General features: G+C 59.2%; 1 protein-coding gene across 5 annotated transcripts; it reads right to left on the bottom strand.

Annotated features, from left to right (window-relative positions):
- Positions 1 to 5,746: 5,746 nt before the first annotated feature.
- Positions 5,747 to 19,176, bottom strand: CAPN11 (calpain 11). 5 transcript variants are annotated; one of them, XM_075748973.1, is made up of 22 exons: positions 19,081 to 19,176; positions 15,757 to 16,039; positions 15,093 to 15,162; positions 13,517 to 13,635; positions 13,249 to 13,382; positions 12,918 to 13,086; positions 12,249 to 12,332; positions 12,078 to 12,163; positions 11,795 to 11,869; positions 11,215 to 11,375; positions 10,970 to 11,139; positions 10,740 to 10,751; positions 10,231 to 10,442; positions 10,068 to 10,107; positions 9,746 to 9,811; positions 9,340 to 9,397; positions 9,187 to 9,251; positions 8,266 to 8,334; positions 8,056 to 8,134; positions 7,486 to 7,602; positions 7,352 to 7,410; positions 5,747 to 7,100 (listed from the first exon to the last, which is right to left on the bottom strand). In XM_075748973.1, the coding sequence occupies exons 2-22, from the start codon at positions 16,000 to 16,002 to the stop codon at positions 7,074 to 7,076; spliced, it is 2,118 nt and encodes a 705-aa protein (XP_075605088.1). In that variant the 5' UTR covers positions 16,003 to 16,039; positions 19,081 to 19,176; the 3' UTR covers positions 5,747 to 7,073. The 5 variants fall into 5 exon arrangements, with proteins under 5 accessions (XP_075605088.1, XP_075605089.1, XP_075605090.1 ...); XM_075748974.1 differs by lacking the exon at positions 19,081 to 19,176 and adding an exon at positions 16,545 to 16,608; XM_075748975.1 differs by lacking the exon at positions 19,081 to 19,176 and adding an exon at positions 16,519 to 16,537.
- Between the last annotated feature and the right edge of the window lie 517 nt (positions 19,177 to 19,693).

Below are 19,693 nucleotides of genomic sequence, written 5' to 3'. Positions count from 1 at the left end.
TGCTTTCCAGCCATGCTCCCAAGCCGAGCCTGCTTGGGGCAAGCAGCCAGGGCCCTATAGACCAAGGGAGCACAAGCTAGCCAGGGTGAGGGCAACAGGCAGGAAGGTCCACGGGTCACATCTGTGCCCTTCCGTTTCCCTCCTGTACCTAACCTTTGTTTTGTTCCTGGTGGCTGGCTGGCTTCATTTCCTCCCCTTGTTCCCTTCAAAAACCCTGCCAAGGCCCTACTCTTGGCTCCCACTCAAGCAGAACTTAGGAGAATGAACAGACACAAGGGACCGAAAGATACTGCTCTGTCTCCCAGCCTGCCTGATGCAAGCTGTCCCTTGCCCAGAGAGTCCCATCCAAGAGTGGTTAGTTCAGCCAGGATGACCTTTCCCAGCCCCGCAGATTCCTCTCGGGGAGCCAGCCATGGATGAGGAAAGTGGGCTGGCTGTGCCTCAGCACAGAGACACCATGTGCCGAAACCAGAAACAACTCCCCAACGGCTCAGCTCCAGGCCCGGGAGCTGCAAGAACCGGGGCTGACGTCAGCCCCTTGGGACTGGCCTCCCAGAGGCTCCCGGAGCCTCCTGGGCTCCGGGTCTGCTGCGGTCAGAGGGCTCCGGCGCAGGCGCACCGCTCCGCTGCGTGCTGCCACCGGCCCCAAGCCGGCGGTGTTACGGGGAGTGAGAAGAGCTCGAGTGAAGGAAGCAGGAGCCAAAACTTTGCTGCAACTGTGTCAGGGTTTACACTTCCCTGGAAGAGAGTTTTTCCACCTTTTATCAGGGAGGCAGTGCTTGCTCTGCTTTTGAGATTCCTGGGTTCGCTGTGCTGTGGCAGATCCTGGGTATGTCGCTGCCTTGCTCAGTGCCTTGATTTCCCCAGCAGTCCATCCCCAGTGGGAATATCCCTTCCCTATGCAGAGGGCTCTTGCAGCATCCCACCTCCAAGCAGGCTGGGAAGAAAAGTGCAGTGTGCCTGATCACTGACAGTGACCGCGTCGACAGAGGAGAGTGGAGAACTTATTCCCCAGGGAGCCTTACCTATTCCTAGGAAAAGCGCTGCCTGAGCTGGGAGAATTGCCCATCCTACCATGCCTCCCGGGGGAATCCTGTCCTTTGGTCCCACAGGGAAAAGGAGGTGCCGGCCAGGTGCAGAGGTGTTGCAGCAGAGGTGTTGCAGCACGTTCCTGGGGGCATTGTGTCTGAGTGTTTCGTGGCAGAGATACACAAGGAGGGGGTGGAAAATCCCTTGGGAACAAAGGGGCTTCAGCGTGTGGCCTCTGCAGAAACCTGCACTTTCCCAGGGAGCAAGCGCAGGTAACAGCAGGAGGGATTACCCTGCTGTGAGAGCCAGATGCTTGCAACATCCCAGCACTGGGCGGAAAGTGGGGCAGGACTTGTTTGCCAAGCACTTGGGACTCGTAAAGAGGCAGATTTTTGTCTCTGCCAAAAAATGTAGACACGCTGCCGAGCTGCTTTCCCCATCTGGAAGGTCAAGGGCTTTAGCCTCCTTTCACAGTTGGGCACAAGCACAGCCCCGGGAGGTGAAGGGACTTAACCCTGCTCCTCTGGTGAGTCAGGCACAAAGCTGGGAAGAGAATGCAACCTTGAAAGAAGATGAAATCCCACCAGTATCTACTTCTAAACACAAGACTTTGGGCACCGGAGTCCTGTGCCCGTGTGTTTCCTGGGCCAAGGTGTGTAGAGCCTTGCTATACCCTCTCTGATCCACGGACGACTTTCTGTTCCCACAGTCACTGCTCTGTCTCTCAACCCTTTTTCTTGTCTGTCCTTCATCCCTCTTCACCAAGGGGCTCAAAATCACTCACCAGGTGGCCAGCTCCTTTTTTGCCTGGTACATATCAAGGCTGCTTCCTTTCAGGCATCCATTTTTTTCGTCATACCAATTGCACAACCAAGTATCCCCTATTTAATGGCCAGGGAGGATCCACTTCCCGAGCCCAAACAGGAGCCATGTACCCCTCCATAGCACTTATTTCTCTCAAGTGGTCAGTCAGCAGCTGGGCATCAGCAAACAAGGAGCAGAAGATACCCCTGGGCAGCATGAGGCAGGCGCAGGGTCTCGGGAAGCCCGTGGATGGACCACTGCTGGCGATGGAAGCAGCCCGGCTGCATGGTCTGTCCTCAGGGTGGTGGCAGGACTGTGCAGAGCTGTCCTCTTGTCTTCTCCCTGCCGTCCCAAAGCCCTGGGGATTCGGCTTGCCGAAAGCTCAGCCCTTCCTTCTTGCTGCTGAGCAGGAGTGAGCTCAGATCCCGAGGCTGGAGCCAGCCAGTGCCTCCATCTCCTCTGGAGAGGACGATCTGCTAGGAGGCCACCTTGGAGGAGGCATGGTTGGAGGGTCAGGGGTGGGGACACATCAGCCTTTGAACAGGACATGGCCGTGCTACCTCTTGGTATGACCCCTCTTGGTCGCTGCTGCCTGTCGGCAGAGGGAAGGCTTTCTGAGCAGCCCCATGCCCTGTCAGCCAACAGGCAAAGCTGGCACGGGCTGCGAGAGTGGGCCAGATCCCTGGGCTTTGTCCCACGAGCGACCTGCCGGCAGCCAGCCTGCTCCCAGGACAGCATCTCTGGTTTGTGGGAGGGCAAGACCCTTGTGCCCCCTCAGAGGCAGGCGCAGGGGACAGAGCAGCCATCGGCACCCAAAGCTTAAAGCGGCTGTTGCATGGTTAAGGCTACAGAGGATTTAGCAGGGATGCTGGGAAGAAGGACATGGCTCTCGGGTTTCTCTTCACAAGATGCACATTTGCTGCAAATCTTGCTCTGGGCATAGCACTGGGAGCTAACAGAAGTGGGGAGAACGAAGATGAGAGGTAGCTGAAAGTCTTTTCTTTGAGGAGACCTCACCTTTCTGGCAGGGACCTGAGAGAGTGTTGGTGGTGGGGACGCTGGTGGCACTCAAGTGCCTGGCCCATGCAGGAGGAACACAGGCCATTCCTGCTGGGAGGGACACAAGCGCTATAAATAGTTTGTTTAACACACCGTGGCCAGGCTCTGGAAAGCCCCAGCCCTGCACATTCCCTGTTGCTGGCACTGAGATGGCAGCTGTTGAAAAAAGGCCGAGTCCAGCAGTTGCTGCTCGGTGCTCTCGGCCCCCACCCCGTGCCCCCACCCCTCCCGCTCCCCTCGTGGGGTGGCTGAGCCTACGGCATCCCTTGGCACGGGTGCTGAGGCTCACCAAGGAGGTGCCAGCTCTGTGCTGGTGTTGCCGCTGCTCCCCAGGCTGGCGGTGGCTGCAGGATGCTCCCACTGCCTGGCTGCTGGTGCTGGAGGGGCAAGGAGGATGGGGAGGGGGCTTTCCTCCCTGATAGCCCTTGCAGCAGTGGGGACACCACTGAGGCTGGCTAGGAACTGCGAGGCCACGCCAGTGGCAGCTGCTGCCCACACACGTGCCCTCGGCTGCAGCTCTCCCCAGCCCCAGCTCAGGATGCTGGGCTGGGGCACGGCCCCCCCGCCCGCCGGCTCTGCTCACACAAAGGCCCCTTGTGCCCACGGGACTGACATTCCTACAGCCGCAGGCCGGGGGCAAAGTGCAGCCGAGGGGGAGACGGGACCAGAGCCCAGCTGCTGGGGCAGCTGGTGGGGCCAGGTGGGGCCAGGCCATGGTCCTGCCCCCCCCTCCTGTGCCTGGAGGATGGACATGAGCAGCTGGTGGGAGAGGGGGGACCCCCGGGGTGAGCAGGCGACTCTGGGCTGTGGGAGGCAGGGGCACAGACTGTGAGAGGAGATGCTGTGATGCTGGGGAGCAGGAGCAGTGGTGCTGTGCACCCACGGGTGCTGCCTGCCCACCTCGTGCACTCCCACCCAAGGCAGACCTGTGGGGTAGGTGTGGGAAAGGGCTAGCTTTCGCTGGCTAGCGCCCATCGCAAGACAAACCCTAGGCTAAGAGCAGTTTTGGCCACATCTGGCCCCCAGCCCCTCCTGCTCCTCACCTTACACCAGCATTTAAGGACTCTGCTGGGCCTCTTTGTCCCCTTTGCAACAAGGGGGACGAGTCAGGCTACTCTTCATGGCATTAGCCAGCAGCTGGGGACCCCCACCTGCCAACCCCCGTCGATACTGGCCTGCCAGCTGCTGGGGCCGACGAGGGAAGGGATCTGTCAGCTGGCACCCAGAGGGAGGGAGGCAGGGGGCTTCTGGTAAGGCTATGCCGAAGGCACCTGTCATCCCGAAGCCAGGGTGTCACCACGCCGTACAGTCAGGCCTGTGTGCGTTACGAGGCCCCGCAGCTGGGACAGCAATGACATGCTTGTCCCTGTGTCCCGTCCCCACCTGAGCCTTTGCTTCCTGGGGGCTTTAGGGTTGCACAGAGGAGCGGGGAGCCTGGGCTGCCAAGCCCCAAGGTACCCCTGCTCCACAGGGGGCAGCTCAGCTCATAGCCAAGAGCCAAGTTCAAGTAGCCCACCTCCATCCAGCCCCCAGGGAGCCTCCGGAGGACAGGGCAGCCTGGGGAGGCGGCTAGGGGGTTGCTCCCTCCTGCTGTTGCACCTCAGCTCCCCTCCATGCTCTGAGCCAGGTTGGCTTGCCCTAGAGCTGGGTGTTGTCCCACTGTGGGGAGATGGGTCCCAGAGAGCTGGGCTGGCACAAAGTGCACCCACCTAAGGGACATTGAGATACTGGGGGGGATAAGGTGCACTCCTTTTCCCAGTGCTGAGCACCCCTGGGGCCATCTGGGCTGTGATGCCCTGCTGGGGTGTCAGCAAGGGGGAGGATGCACATGCTGGCAGCAAGTCCTGCTCTGAGCCAGGCAGTGAGAAGCCCCACCACCCAGCCCTCCACTCATTTTCTTGGAAGGATTTTGCCTCCAGCTGTAACCTGCGCAGCCTCAAAGGAAGCAGGGGAAAACATCGGCCTCACACAGCCCCTACCCAGGGTCACGTACCTCCTGTGGTCCCTTCCCAGGGTCCAGAGCTCTAGGCTGCCCTCTACTCCCACCCACTCCAGAGTTAACTCCATCCTATCCAAGCAGACCCTCTTTCCCCTCCCCAACCTCCCCAAGACACCTTTTTTTTTAATAGCAGACCCCAGCTCTGCCACCAGCAGAGACCTTGACAAGGGGCTGGCCAGGGCAGCAAACCATGACCAACATTAATCCACCCTAGGGCAAAGTCCACCAGGCCAAATCCAGTCTCGCTGACACTGGGCTGCTGGTAAGGCAGGGGAATGGTGAGTTGAAACTGCTCCAGCTGCTTGCGTGGCAGAGGCAGCCAGCGGTGCCCTGGGGAGGTCTTTGGGACACCGTGGCCAGACCCAGGGCTCCCCTAGCTAAGCCTGAGCATGGCTGCACCCACATACCTGGGGCACAGGCTAGGGTGAAGCTGCCCTGGCCCCCCAGCCCAGCCCAGCACTAACACACTCCTCCTCCCACCACCACCAGGGAGAAAGCACCAGCTTTTCCTCCACTTGAAAAGTCCCTAGGATAGCCGCACAGCCCTGCTAACAGGAGGCTGCTTGCTCTCACTTCGAAGAGCAGCGCTCCCTTGCACCTCTCTGACGTGGTGCTGCACCTGTGTGTCGGCATTAAGACCCCCCTACAAAGGAAGAGGCAAGTTTCATAAAATCCTAGAGGTTAGGGACCCCCCTACCCCCATGGCAAGACCTGTACCTGGTGGTCCTCCTCCACCTGTGGCCCAGGCTGGGCAAGCAGCGTGTCCTGGGCTTGGCTCTGCATCTCATCCCCCCCAACCCAGGCCACGGTGAGCAGAGGGAGGACGCGACCCCAAGTCACTGCCTGGGCCACATGTCCAACAGATCTCAGTTTATTCCCGGTGTGCGCAGCGAGCGGGGTGAGGAAGCGGAGCTACCGGGCGGGCAGCAGTGGTTATTGCTGCAGGTGCGTCCTCCAGCGATGACAGGATCTGGAGGAAGCTGACTGCCTGCCTACCTGCCTCTACAGGGCAAAGGATGGGCTGTCGCCCACCGCCAAGCTGGAGCCACCCCGTTACCCCAGAAGGTGAGGGGAGTGGAGGAGCACAAAGTGCAAATATGTTGGCACGGGAGTCCATCTGCACTGGGCAAAGGGGCCCAAGGGAAGAGGAGAGTGTAACAGTGTAGGAGGGTGAGGGAAAGGGAAAAAAAAAAAAACCCAAACAAAGCCAACTGTGTGCAGGAGAAGAGCCCCTCAAGCCACCATCCCCTCCTCTTTGGGGGAAAGCATCACCTCTTGGTTGCTGCCCCCCCTCCAGCCCTGCTGTGGGCCATAAGCAGGGGCAGCAGATGCCCCAGGAGCTCCCAGGGATAGAAGGGGAGGTCAGGCCACTGTGACGGTGGTGGCATTGCTGTGCCCATGCAGAAGAGAGGAGTTTCTGCTGCACTACAGGGTGCCATGTGTTCACATGGTGGGGGAGCCCCCAAACATTCACTGCTTAAGTTGCAGGGCTCGACCAGTGGTGGGGCAAAGGCAGGGGCATGGAGGTGGGAGGGATGTGTTGAAGGCCACGCAGTAAGAGCCAGTGGGCTCCATGCTTTGGTCATACTTAGTGGTGATAAGTGCAGTGCAAGGGCTTGAAGAAGAGGAGTATGGCCCTTCCTCCTCCCAGAAGGCCACTCTGGCTCCCTGGGAACCCGCTGCCTTTGCCTGAGCAAGGCAGTTACTGCTGATGCTCCCAGGTGTGCACAGAGATAGGCAAGGCGTGCCAGCGGGGATGGGACAGCACTAGAGCAAGTGATACAAGTCCCCCCCTTTCTTCCGCCTGCAGCTCCCACCTCTCCCTGTTCCATAGTGGGCCCCCAGCCTGCTCCTTCACTCCCGCCAAGCTTGGTGCAGGGATGCACAGGCACCCCATGCACCCCATGCTGCTTGCTCTCCTCCTGTTCTGGGGTGGGGAGAGAGGAGGGGGGGGAGTGGAAAGAAGCCTAGCCCAGAAGAGGAGAAGGGCATCCCCTGCCTGCCTTGACCCCTGGTCCACTGGAGAGGGTGGCGCAGGGCTTGCTGGGAGGCAGGGCTGGTGGCTCAGCATGGGATGGAGCAAAGGGGGAAGAGTATCCTGTGTCCACAGATCCAAGGGGAGGCACTTGGAGGGGGCCTGGCCTGCTGGGGTGTCCCAGCCACAGTGGATCTGTCGTGGCTCCTAACCGCACATCGTCAGCAGCAGCCACTGGGAAGGAGAGGGAGAAGGGATGAGCAGGGGCTGGTGCATTTTTTACATGCCCTCATGTGTCAACTTTGACAGCCCTCCAAGAAACATGGAGCCTGCAGCAATCTCATTTTCTCATCTTTATCTTTTATGGGTTCTTTCCCTACCCAAGGGGCTGGAAGGCTGTCTACCACCCACCCTGGGTGCCTCCTTCACCCTAATGCCTTTTCCCCCTGTCTCCCACCCCACCTCCCACTGGGCTGAGCTCTCACCTCAGAGAGGTTCATGACAGCAGTGCCAGTGCCTTCAGGGTCCATGCTGTGAAAGAACCCTGCAGGGGCACAAGAGCAAGGTGAGCAACGCATCCCTCTGCCCCTGCCCTCCTTGCCCCAGAGCCACCACTCACTGAACATGGCCTCCAGCTTCACGAGGCAGCAGACAAAGTTGTCAAAGTCCACACCCATGTCAGCATCTGCATAGCGAGCCACCACCACCTGATGCAGCTTGTTGTTCAGCTTGAAACCTGCAAAGCAGAGAGCAGTCAGCACCCCAGGGAGGCAGGAGAGGAGGGTGTAACTATGAAAGTCCATGCCCCCACCCAGAGGGGCTACCAACCCACCCAAGGAAAGGCACTGTGTCCAGCCTCAGCAGGAAGAGGGGATGCTCTTCCTGGAGCCATATGACTAGTTAGCTCACTGATCCACCCCAGGCCTCTGCTTTGCCAGGATGGGACCCTGCAGGTCAGAGGAGGACAGAGGCTGCCACCACCTTGCATGTGTCCCTAACTCCAAGGCTCTAGCACTTGGCACAGCTGGGATGGAGAGAGCCCAGCGCAGACACGGGCCACATTTCACTACCACGACAGATTGGCTCCAAGGTGGCAATATAGGCTGGTCTCACTCTTCTCCAGCTACTTGGGACAGAGCTCCGACAGGAGGTCCCTCCCCAGCCCAGCCCCATCCTTCTGCAGACCTACCAGCTGACTCCAGAGCCATGCGCATCTCGTAGGAGCTCATGGTGCCCGACTTATCCAGGTCATGCTGGCGGAAGATCGTCTGCAAAAACATCACAGAGGACGTGAAGGGCAGGCTCTGCTGTGGCCTCTGGCCTGGCTGTCCCCTCACCCTGCTGCCCCAGGAGGCATGCTACTGCTGTGCAGTGCACCATGCCCCCCGCTCCTCCTCACCAGCCAGCTCCGGATCTTGTTCCACAGGATCTGGAACTCCACCAGCCCGAGGCGGGCACTGCCATCTTTCTGGGGAGCAGAGGGTCAAGAAGAAAGCAGCCAGCAAAGGGGGTGGCGTAAAGGCAAAACCATGAGATCCCACCCACCTGAGGTGAGAAAAGCCTGGCAACATTTGGCCTGTCCAATTTTCCCCCCAACTTCCCCTTTCTGTCCTGCAGCATCAGCAAGATCAGAACCTGCAACCCAGCGGGGAAAGTGCAACGCTTAAACTAGCTGCCATGCCGCTCCCCAGGAGCAGTTGTGCCGCTGCTGTAAGGAGTGCATCGCTGTGGTGTCCTCGGAGCAAAACTGGGCTGGCCTGCAGCAAAAAGGGATGCTGCAGGGCCAGGCTGGAGAAGGGCTTGGAGGTGCTCCTCTACCCTCGCCTGACCCCTCAGCTGCATGTCCTTGTGCAAGCAGGAACACAGGCCATGGCTCCTATTGCTTTACACCTCTCACCCTCAACTGCTGGACAGGACAGTTTTGGGGGAAAGAAGCCCAACAGCCCCCGATTCCCTCCAGGAGCACCTCAAAGGCTGGGTGGCATCACAGCACATTAGGCTGGGGAACCTGCAGAGAAGGGAAGCACAGGGTTCTTCCTGGAGGGGAAGGTTGAAGGCAGAAGTGGGGCTAGGCTGGGCTTCTGGTGGTGGAGCCAGGGCCCAAAGCAAGCAGGGGACCTGATGGCCCTTTCCAAAAAAACTGCTGCTAAAGCCCAGGGTTGTAGGGCAGATGGGCTCTAGAGCCACAAGGACTCCCTCCCTCCCTCTCTTCCCCTGGTTGAACAGCCTCAGCATGGCCAGACAGCCAATCCCAGCTCCTATGGAGAAGTCTTGTTGCCAGCAGGAAAGCTGTACCCTGCCCACAGCACCAAGAGGATACATCCATCAGGTTGACCATGTTGCGGCAGGAGTCCAGGCTGAACCCATCCGTCTTCAGATCTTTGTCTGAGGAGGAAGGAGGAGGTTGAGCATGTGCATCAAAATGCAACCTGCTGAGCAGGCCTGGGCAAGGGGTGGGAAGGGCAGTGCTTACGTCTAGCGATGACTCTGTTAAGAATAGTCCGGAGCTCAAAGACGCTGATTTCCATGTCCTGCAGCAGGAGCAGAGTTAGCAGCACCCCTTGGCTGCTCTCCACCCCACTTGTGGCCATTCCCCTCCTCCTGCCTAAATGTCTCTGCCTTAGTCACAAAACATCAGGGTGCCATAGCATTTCCTGCATGCCCAGAAGAGTTTGGGCCACAGCTGGATGCCCCTTCCCCAAATCTGCTCCCGTCACACCACCCCTGGGGGCAGCTGGGCTGAGCCATGGCAGAGATGGACTTGTCCGCAGGATTCGACTGAGCAATCATGGGGTGGGCTGGAGCTCTCATGGCTAGGGGTCCCAACTCGTACCCTCCCTGGGCCAGGGCCCCCCAGAGCTCAGCACAGCCATACCCACCTCCCCTGCTAGCTGCTGGAACATGTTCTTGAAGCCGTCCTCTATGTCATCCTCAGTTATTTCCTCCTGGGGTGACACAGGCCAGAAAGAAGAGGTTAATGGTCAACCCCTGCCTCCCAGGCTCAGCAAACCGAAATTGGAAGGGAAGCTCTTCTTTGTTCTTCTCATCTTTGTTACTCCTCACATCCCCATCACCTCAACCCTGCCAGCCCATCTCCAGCCACAGTGACATCCCAAACCCAGGCAGCCACCTCCTGCCTGCAGCTCCCCCTCCCATGCCCCAGAGCCTCAGCACCAACCAAACCAAAGTGATAGCTCCTACCTCATCTGCCAAATCTGCCGAGATCTCCTCGTCCAGCTCCCTGGGGACAGAAAAGAGGAAACCAAAGCGATGAGCAGGGTCCCCAGCCAGCAGGCTGCCTGCGGTGGGGACATGTCCCACCGCTCACAGACACAGGGTGTCCCCTGGCCAGGCAGGGACTCACGCCGTGTCCGACTGCTTCTCGGTGAAAACCCGCAAGACAAAGTCAGCCTCCTTGTGCGGCTCGAAGGTGGAGGGCACAACGATGTACTCGCCAGGGGGCAGCCGGATCTGGTTGCTCACCTCCCGCAGGTTGATGAAGGTCTCAGACCGTGCCCGCGACTGGTTTCGCAGGAAGAAGTCCTTCTTCAAGTGCACATTCTGGCTGCCCTGGGCCTGGGGGATTGAACGTGCTCGTGGACCGCAGCCCCGCACCAGAGGAGGGGGGACCCACAGGAAGTGGCAGAACCAAAGCCAGCCCTGTTGTGCAGGACAACCCTGCCCTGCCCATCCCAGCAGAAGCCATCCCTCCTGCATGGAGGTGCCCAGCACCCATTAGCACCCTAGCCACTGCCAGCACAGGGGGAGCTCCCACACCACTGGGTGCACATGCATGCATGGGCATTAACCCATTCCTGCCCACTCTTGTGCTCCCCTCCAAGAGGGGGTAGGCTCCGGCAGCTCAGGACATACCTCCTCAGGAACCTGTGGAGAGAAGACAAATGGGAAAAAAAAATAATCAGAATCCCAGTTCCTTCCCCCATCCCTTACAGTGCGAGGAGCATGGGACAGGGAACATTAACCCACAAACCGGCCAAAGCAGGTGGGAGAGGTTTCCTTGAGAACTGGAGTGCCAGGTCCAGGCAGGACTGGCGGGCCTGAGCTGGTCCCAAGGAAGCAGCATTGGGGCAGGCAGAGGTTACCTCGTAGACAGCGAAGCCGATGGTGTGCATGTCGCCCCCCACCCGCCGCTCCCGCCGCCGGTGCTTCTGCATCAGAGCCACCAGGAAGCTGCAAGCCACCTCATCGTCCCCAGGGTCATCATCCTCTTCCAGCAGCTTGATCTTAAACTGGGGATTGATCCAGAACGTGGCTGGAAGGAGACATGTGGATGAGACGCTCTGCTCAATCGCGCTGCCAAGAGTGGAGATACAGGAGGGAGAGGTACCTGGGTGATTCCTGCAGCCCCCGGCAGTGCTCCCCCGGCGCCATGTGCCCTCGAACACCTGCGTGTGCCACCTGCTGAGCTCGTCCTTGGTGAGGGCATCGGGGGTCAGGTTGCAGATCTCCAACCTGGAGAACTCCCTCATGAAGTCCCGGAAAGACATCCTGCAGGAGGCAGGTGGAGGCTGAGGACAGGGCACTGCTGGGGCTGGGTGGGAGGAGAGCGCAAGCAGCTCCAGACCCAGCCAACGTTTTTGGAGAACTAAGTGACAGCAAGATCTTTTACCCTGAGCGGTTATAGCTCATTAAAAGCCTGCTGCTGAGTTTGGGGAAAAAGGGATGTTTACCCTTCCTACATGTTTAGTTTGCATTTAGTTGGGCTGAATTTCCTTGAAGGGAGGAAAATTATTAACTAGATCAGATGAGAAAACACTAGCAGGCTCTCCAGTGCTGGAAACCCAGCTCATGAAGGCAGGTCATGTGTTTCAGGTGAAGCAGGACTGCGGGATCTCTTCCTCCCCAGCTCCTCTACTCCTTCCCAGATTGGCTGCTGAAGAAGAGTAGCACTTTACTCTGGCACTCACCAGAACTCTCCATCCTCCATCTTTAGCTGCAGCTCTTCCCTGTCGCCAGGGTCAATGTTGTTCCACTCAGAAGAGCTGGAGTAGCAGGAGAGAGACAATTAGATGAGGACTACTCAAGGTGAATCAAGATCACTTGAGATCTGGCCCTCACCTGGCCCTCTCACCGATGTGAGGGGCACTGCACGCTGCGAACTTCCCCTCGGCAGTGTTGTGCACTTTGCTGCGTGTGCAGTGCTCGCTGGCCTGCCAGCAGCAGGACTGAAGTCCCATCTGTCCAACTCACCCATCGCTCCAGGCTCCGGTCCACTCCACCTGACCCCAGGGGTTCCTGATGCGGATGAGCTGTTCCTGCTGACCCCGGTAGTTCACCTGCCAGCCACCAGACAGAGGAGGTTGAGCCCATGTCACTGGGCAGGCTATTTTATTGCTAATAAGTCTCACATAGCCAACTCACGTCTCTGAAGGCTGTGACAGAATAGGCGTGGCCCTTCACTAGCTTCTTGAAGGTCACTGCTTCCATATCAAAGGCACTTGTGATCTGAGGAGAATGTGAAAGGCTCAAGTGAATATGATTAAATTCATGTAGTCCTATCCCTACCCCTTCCCTCTACTGCACGGAGAATTCCCCTTGCTTTGCACTGCTCCAGCCAAGAGAAGCAGCAGGTACCAGCACCCTCTGCTCAAAGGCTGAGGACAATGTAAAGACAGTTTCCCAGCCAGAAGACCCTGAAGATCCATCAGGGAACCACCCAAACTTCAGAAAGCAAGAAAAGGATTTCATGAGAGGGAACAGATGGAAAATCCCACTCCAGGTAAATCTCAGATGCTGATGTAAGACATGGCCAGAGCTACAGGCAGACCCTTGTTCAACAGCCCATGGTGGAGATGCAAATTCCTGCTCCATCCAAAGGAGCCTATTCCCAGCAGCTGGGTTGCAGCCCCACTTGCTGTGCCCTGGGGCTGTCATCCTGGCTCTGGAAAGAGTGCTCTGCTAAGAGGGGAAAGAAGTAACCTCCCACCCCGTGTCCCAGTGAGGGGACTGCTGACACGATCTTGGGCTGTGAGGCTTCGCTTTGACCATCACTGGGGCAGAGCCCCTGGCTCATCCCGCTGCATCACTTACGTCAATGGAGCAGCCCAGCAGGGATCCCCTCTCCAGCGCCTTGCGGATGATGTGGCCCATGTTGCGCGGTGGCCGCTTGAGGTCATACATCTCTGCCACACCGCCAGTGAAGTCCTCGAAGCCCTCGGTGGTGCTGCCCCCTGAGAGCGCCTCGTAGCAGCCGTTCAGCCTGAGCACCGGCCAGCAAGAGGGGCGTGTGAGGTGACAAGAACGTAGCACCCTGCTGCTCCTCTGGCACCCAGCACAAGCAGGGACAGTGATAGAAGAGACCCCTGCATAGTAAGGTGCCCTGTCCCCCACCTGCCCACTTGCCCGCCACGGGGGTACCCACTTGGCATAGGCCTTCTCCAGCAGAGCACTCCAGAACTCGGTGCACTCTGCAGAGTGCACGAACAGAAGCTCCCCATCCTTGGTGGGCAGCTGGTCGTCCACCACCACGTCCACCCATTCACCAAACTGCCAGATCTGGGGGGTCAGAAGAGAGTGGGGTGAGCTCAGAGCATCACACAACTTGCTCATCCCTACCCCAGAGGCATGGCTTCAACACACTGCCCTCCCTCTCACCCTCAGCTGTGGAAGGCCAAGAGCTCCCAGCCCACCTGGAAGTGGAAGATGCCGGCATAGTCCTCCTGGAAGCTCTGCCCATGGGGCACCACGCGGTGCAAGAGCTCCTCGTTGAGCGTGAGGGAGCCGATGGCAGCCAGCAGCCAGCAGTCACCTGGGGAAGGAGAAGAAGCCGGTGTGAACACCCACCTCCTTCCTAGCTGGGGGGTTGGCAGTGGATGCGTAGGAGCCCACGGTGTGCTCCCCTTGCAAATGTTTGGTGCTCCCCAGCTCAAAAAGCACACTGACAAACCAGAAAGAGTCCAGCAGACAAACAGAGCTCAGGGAGCCAGGCTCGTTCAGCCTGCCTTGGAGAGAAATATTAGCTCAAGGCAACAGAGAACGATCCTCCCTGACCTGGAGCCTGTGTTCAGCCCACCACATACAGTCAGCACCAACAGCCCCGTCCTGCAGCAGTTTATCTAGACCCTCATATGACTGCCCTCCACATCTCAGACAGTGAGTTCTGCAGCGGAATTATGCTTTGCATTTAAAGAAACATTTTATCAAGATAGAGGTTTATTGGTGCTGCTCCAGCTTCTCAAATTGCGAGCAACACCACCGCACTTTTCCTTCCAAGTCCTCTTAACCACAAAGTGCTGCTCCAGGCCAACACTGCGCTTTGAATTCTTTGCCTTAGTTCCCCTTTGTCTTTTGCCTTTGAAGCCTGCCACACCTCAGCCTTGAGCCTGGATAACCTGTACAGAGCTGTGGTTTGACAAAATGGCATTTCAGACTTTTTAATGACCAATTGAACACCACCACAGTGCTCTGGGCTGTTCCGTGCTCCAGTTACCACCTCAAGTTTGTTCTAATTACTGGATGCATTAAATGTGGTCAGCCCTGAAACCAGCGTGTTATGTGTGCTAAGGTACACAGTACTCCCAATCAAGTGCCCACCATGATCCAGATCAGGACAACACTCTTGGTGGTACCCAGTTCTGGTTCCGATGACCACGAAATCCCAGTTGCCAGCCCTGCCAGCCCATTAACACTGCTCTCCTTGTCTCAGTGCCTGTACCTTGGGAGACACCCCTGGAGAAACGACAAATCACCACTTGTACTCCATAGTTCTCCTCTCAATTCCCTTCTGCCACACCGTGTTGCTTCACAAGCACCTTGTCATGACCAGCTCATTCTCACCTCAGTTTGTTATTGTCATCCAGCTGCCATCCCTCACCATTTATCAAAGCAGGGAGCTCCTTGGAGCAGCTTCTGGCGTTGTTGTCAGCATGTGCCAGGCATGGCTCCACCTGACATCTCCCCTGATCTTAGCATGGTCAAGCTATGCACATATCAACCCATTTTCATGGAGCCTTAACCTAGAGCCACCAGAAGGCATAGAGTGTCCCCTGCCTTCCAGTTTCCACCACGCTAAATGGGAATGGAGCCTTTGGTACAGAGATGGGTGTGCACAGGCTAGCATGAAAGTGTGCTGCACAGACCTGGGGAAAGGTGCTGTGAAACTGTTCCACCCTCAACCATACACAAACACCTCTTTTCCAGCCACGCCAACCCTCCCCAGCCACTGCTCTCTGGACCAAGGTCCAGGGACAGAGCTCCAGCACTCACCCAGAGCCCCCTGGCAGATGTCTGTCCGGGTTGCACCACCAACAATAAACTGAGGGTCATCCACTAATTCCTGCAGGAGAAGGAGAGAATCAGATGCTGGTGCTGGATCTCGGCAGGGCCCGGGCTTCTGCAGGGCTGGCACCCACTGAAGCTCTGTATTGGGAGGAAGAGTATACGGTCCCCAAGAATGCACCCCACCTGCCCTCTGCCAGGGAAATCTGCGTGACTGCAACCCCAAGGCCATCACAGTAAGGCAAGGCAAGATCTTCTGCTGTAGCCATGGGAGGACACAGCTAGACAGATTAATGGTGTTCCCCTTGCACTCGTGGCACCAGGGGATATACACCCTCAAAAGCCCCAGTCACCGAGGGTGACACATCCATGCCATGACACCTAGAAGCAATGACGTAGCTCACTCAATTTAAAGCCCATGGTCTGCTGCCCAGAGGAAGCAGGCCCTGCTAGACATGATGCTTTTCTGAGCAGACACTCATGGGGCATTGCTCGAAGCCCTTGGGAAAGGCGGCTATGAAGCACCCGAGGAACTTTGAGCACCGGGAGGAGCAGGCCAGGGCCAGGCTGCACATTGGCAAAACACGTCAGTGCAGACATTGCAGGGCAGGGACATCAGTCCAGCTCGAGGAGAAGCAAGCCCAGCACTTACCGACGGACGCTTCCACTCCACCCCCCGCGTCTTGCTGGAGTGTGGCCCCAGCTCCTTGAATCCAAGGGCAGAGGGGCCGGCTGGGAACTGGGGGTCCCTAAAGAGGGTGCCGCTCTCAATGCACTCCTGTTTGAGGGCCTCATAGTCCTGGTTGAGGTACTTGATGGCGTTGTTGTGCTGGCCAACCCCCTCGGCTCTCAGGCGGTCCCTCTGCAGACGGGCAGCCATCCCACCAAAGGGCATCATGGCTGGGCACCGGCAGTGCTACCTTCAGCTCCGTTCCCTGCAATGAAAGAGGCATGGCCAGGCTGAGGCAGGGCCCAGTACCCGTGCACACCCCACCCCCCCCCCCCCCCGGGACATCAACCATTTCACACAGTGCCAGGCTCAGAGGCCAGATCCCCAATTCCCCAGCACTCCCAGAGCAGGGACCTTCTCTGTCAGCAGTGCCCCGGGGCAGTGAGCAGAGCCAGCACCCAGAGCATCCCTGGGGTGGGCCCAGGCACCAGGAGGACTTCCCCAAATCCCATCCCCAGCAGCAGCCCTGTTCTGAGCCACGGCCTCAGCCCGGCCATCACAGCCCAGTTGTCTTTAGGGGACACTGACAGAGCAGAGAGGCTTTGAGGGCCGGCTGGGAGGAGGCAGCCAGGCCATGTCTCTCCCGTCCTGTCCCATCCCCGCTGCGCAGACAGGCCGAGTCCGGAGGAAGTTTGTGCGCTTTCCGCCCTGACACCCTCTCCTCCCCGCACAGCTTTCCCGGACCTTCACTCGTCCCAGCTCTTCCTTACTCGTCGCAGCCGGGAGAGCGTCAGCGGCCGCCTCGCAGCTTCTTCCAGCCGGGGGCTCCTCTCCCTCTCCCTCTCCCTCTCCCTCTCCCTCTCCCTCCGCCCCGGCTGCCTGAGCACTGAGTCAATAGAGCCGGGAAGGGAGGGGCCCGGCGCAGAGACAGCTCTATCCATGGGGCCGGGGGAGGACGAGGGAAGGAAGAGGCGGGACAGCCCTGCCGGGCACACGCACACGGTGACTCAAACCCCGCCAGCGGAGCAGCGCGCTGGGAGGCACCGGGGAAGGGACGTGGGGTGCAGCGGGGCACCCCAGCACCAGGAGACCGGGGCAGGGCAGACCCCTCAGAGCCCCCCCACCGCACCGGTCCCTCACCCTGGTGAAGGCCTTGCCACAGGTCTTCCTCCGGGGGGTTTAACCAGCAGCTCACGGCCAGGCGCTTCGTACCAGCATGACACAGCTGCCGGGCATGCCTGGCCCCGCAGCCCGGCCCCACTGCACCCGCTGCGGAGGGGCAAGCCCCAACGCCCCTCCCTGCACCCAGCTGCCCTCGGCCCCGCTCGGACACCTGTGGCAGGGTGCCCATTGCACCGCCCAGGCTGGAAAGGGCTTCCAAGGGCCATCTGCTCCAACCCCCCCACCCAAGCAGAGTCACCTGCAGCAGGGCTGTGGGGCAAGTGCCACCACCGTGGGCCCACCAGCGTTTGTGGCTTACCCTGCCCCACTCCTCAGCCACCTCAGCCTCCTGCTCAGCAGGGCTGGTGCTGAATACTCCTGAGGTGTCTCTGCACGAGGCAGCAGAGCAGTCCTCTGGTAAATAAATAACCCCGCAGGAGCTGGCAGCCCACTCAGAGCAGCAGGTTAGGATGCCAGTGCTGGCCTGCTGCCTCCCCAGCACCCCATCCCAGGGGTGCAAGGTGCAGCCTGGCTCTCGAAAGGCAGCTCTCCCTGTCCTGAAGTGCTGTGGTAGCTAAGGGAAGGCAGGCAAGAGCCGAAAAGGGTGCAAGCTCTTGGCACGCACATAGGGCATAAACCTGGCTGCTAACCTGTGGGGCTGCCCTAACCAGAAGCTTTTCAGGAGGAAAATCTACTCCTCCCCATCACTCCGCCTGCCCTGGGATGCTCTAAACCCAGCCTCCTTCTCCAAGGCAGTGCCAGCCCTTCTCTCCTCTACAATGGCCCCAAATCTATGGAGCTCAGCCCTTTTCCATCACCTCCTCCCTCTGACTCCTGCTCCGCAGCCAGCACCCTAGCAGCCTCCCCCAGCAGCGAGACCATTTGTTGTCTGCAGAGCTGGTAGGATGGCTCCTCCGGTCCCAGCCACTGCCCAGAGCCCAGGGGGGCTGTGGGAGGAGGAATCCCAAATGCAGCCACCCATACAGCCTCCAGCTCCCACCTCGCCACCTCCCCAGCACTCACACTGCAGCCTGCTGAGGGCCGGGGAACTCCCCCTGCCCGCAGCCCCTGCCGGGCTCCATGCACCCTCTCCCGCCCTGCCTACCGGCACTGGACATGGCCGCAGACATCGGGAGCTGTGTGCAGCCCAGACATGGGCACTATGTGAGTTATTATTAGCTCTGTGGCTCAAAATACTCGGGAAGGTGGTGCTCAGTGGCAGACGGAGGTCACGCAAGCGCAGAGAGAAAAAAACCTTTCAGACCCCAGGATGGGACAGGAACCACGTGGGGCCTCAAGCAATGGGGTCAGTTGCTGACATCCCTGATGCTGATGGACACTGCAGGACACTGCAGGCTCTCCACGGGGGAGGAAAGGGCATGCAGAGACAAGCCAAGCCCCCAGGGCAGTTTTCCACACCAGGCAATATCCAACCACAATATGATGCTTTCCAGTATTGGAGGTACCTCTGATCCCTCCCAGGTGGGAGCAGAAAGACACGCTGGTCCTCTCAGAGTCCCTGATACCTCAGTGCACCTTCGCACATACTGAAAAACCCCTGGACAGCATCATTGCTGAAGTCCTGCCAAAAATCTCTGCAGAACTCTGTTTCGTCAGCTGCTCTCGGAAATGGAAGGAAGGGGGAGCTCCCTTCCTTAAAGCCAGCCAGGCCCAGCCCAGACACCGCATCCTGCCGCATACCCACCTCGGGGCAAGAAGCCACAGCCCCCATAGGGTCCCACACTGCACAAACAGCTCTCAGGCCCTTCCCAGCCCTCCGGATAACAAAATTCCTCATTTCCCACAAGCTCCCCTTTATGTTCCCGCATCCACTCGACGAGATGCGTCGTTAGCTTTGGGTCGGCATCGCAATCCCGGGTCGCTGCGGTACCCAGTTTACTCGCTGCCCTGATTTAGGAAGCCTCCGGGTCTCTACGGCTGCGTTATCTAATGCAAAAATCCCCGCGGACAGAAGAAGAGATGGAGGGGATAGGCAATTGTGGAGCAGCTCAGAGCCCGGGGAAAGCAGTTGGGGGGGGGGGGGGGGGGGGGCCGCCGCCGGGCGGCGGCCCCCCCCGGTGCTAACCCCATGCTGGGGGGGCAGATAAAGGTGAGAATGGGAATGGAGAGGGGGGGTGGACTTACGGAAGCTGCTGCTGCCACCGCCCTGCCCGCTTCAGCCCAGCCCAGCCCTGCCCGGCTCGGCACGGCTCCGCGGAAGGTGGGGTTTAGGCAGGCAGGATGTGCGAGTAAAGCCGGGAGGGAGGTGGGAGGGGGAATTAAAGGCGCAGCGACCGCTTACAGCTTAACGGGAAGGGATTTACCGGGGCTGAAGGTGCGGTCCCTGGCTGCTGTCACCCTCTCCCAGCTCCCGGGCATAGAGGCGTAGCGCCAGGCTGGGCGCGTTCCTTCCACCTTTCCTCCGAGCAAAAGGTTTGCTGCACACGGAAACGGGCACCGGAAGGAGAAGACGAAGTGATTTTCCCCTGGGAAGGGGTTTGGGATGACATGGCACTGCCCCACGCTGCTGGCAGCCCGGCTTAGCTGGGTGAAGTTCTGTGCTGCGCCTTGTCCCAGGGTTTGTTGACCTTCTGGTGCCAGGGCTGAGCATGGTGGTCCCAACGGGTGTCACCCACCATGGGGTCCCTTCTCCTTGCTTCATACTTGGGGAGGCTGTGCCTGCGCCACCTCGCTCCTGCAAGCGCTGGCAGTCATGGCTGGCACCCACCCCACCAGCTGCCCCTTGCTGCTAGGTGCT

This window comes from Balearica regulorum, chromosome 3, assembly GCF_011004875.1.
Source record: "Balearica regulorum gibbericeps isolate bBalReg1 chromosome 3, bBalReg1.pri, whole genome shotgun sequence".
Taxonomy (NCBI): domain Eukaryota; kingdom Metazoa; phylum Chordata; class Aves; order Gruiformes; family Gruidae; genus Balearica; species Balearica regulorum.
The sequence above is the reverse complement of the archived record's forward strand: the minus strand, read 5'-3'. Positions and strand labels throughout refer to the sequence as shown.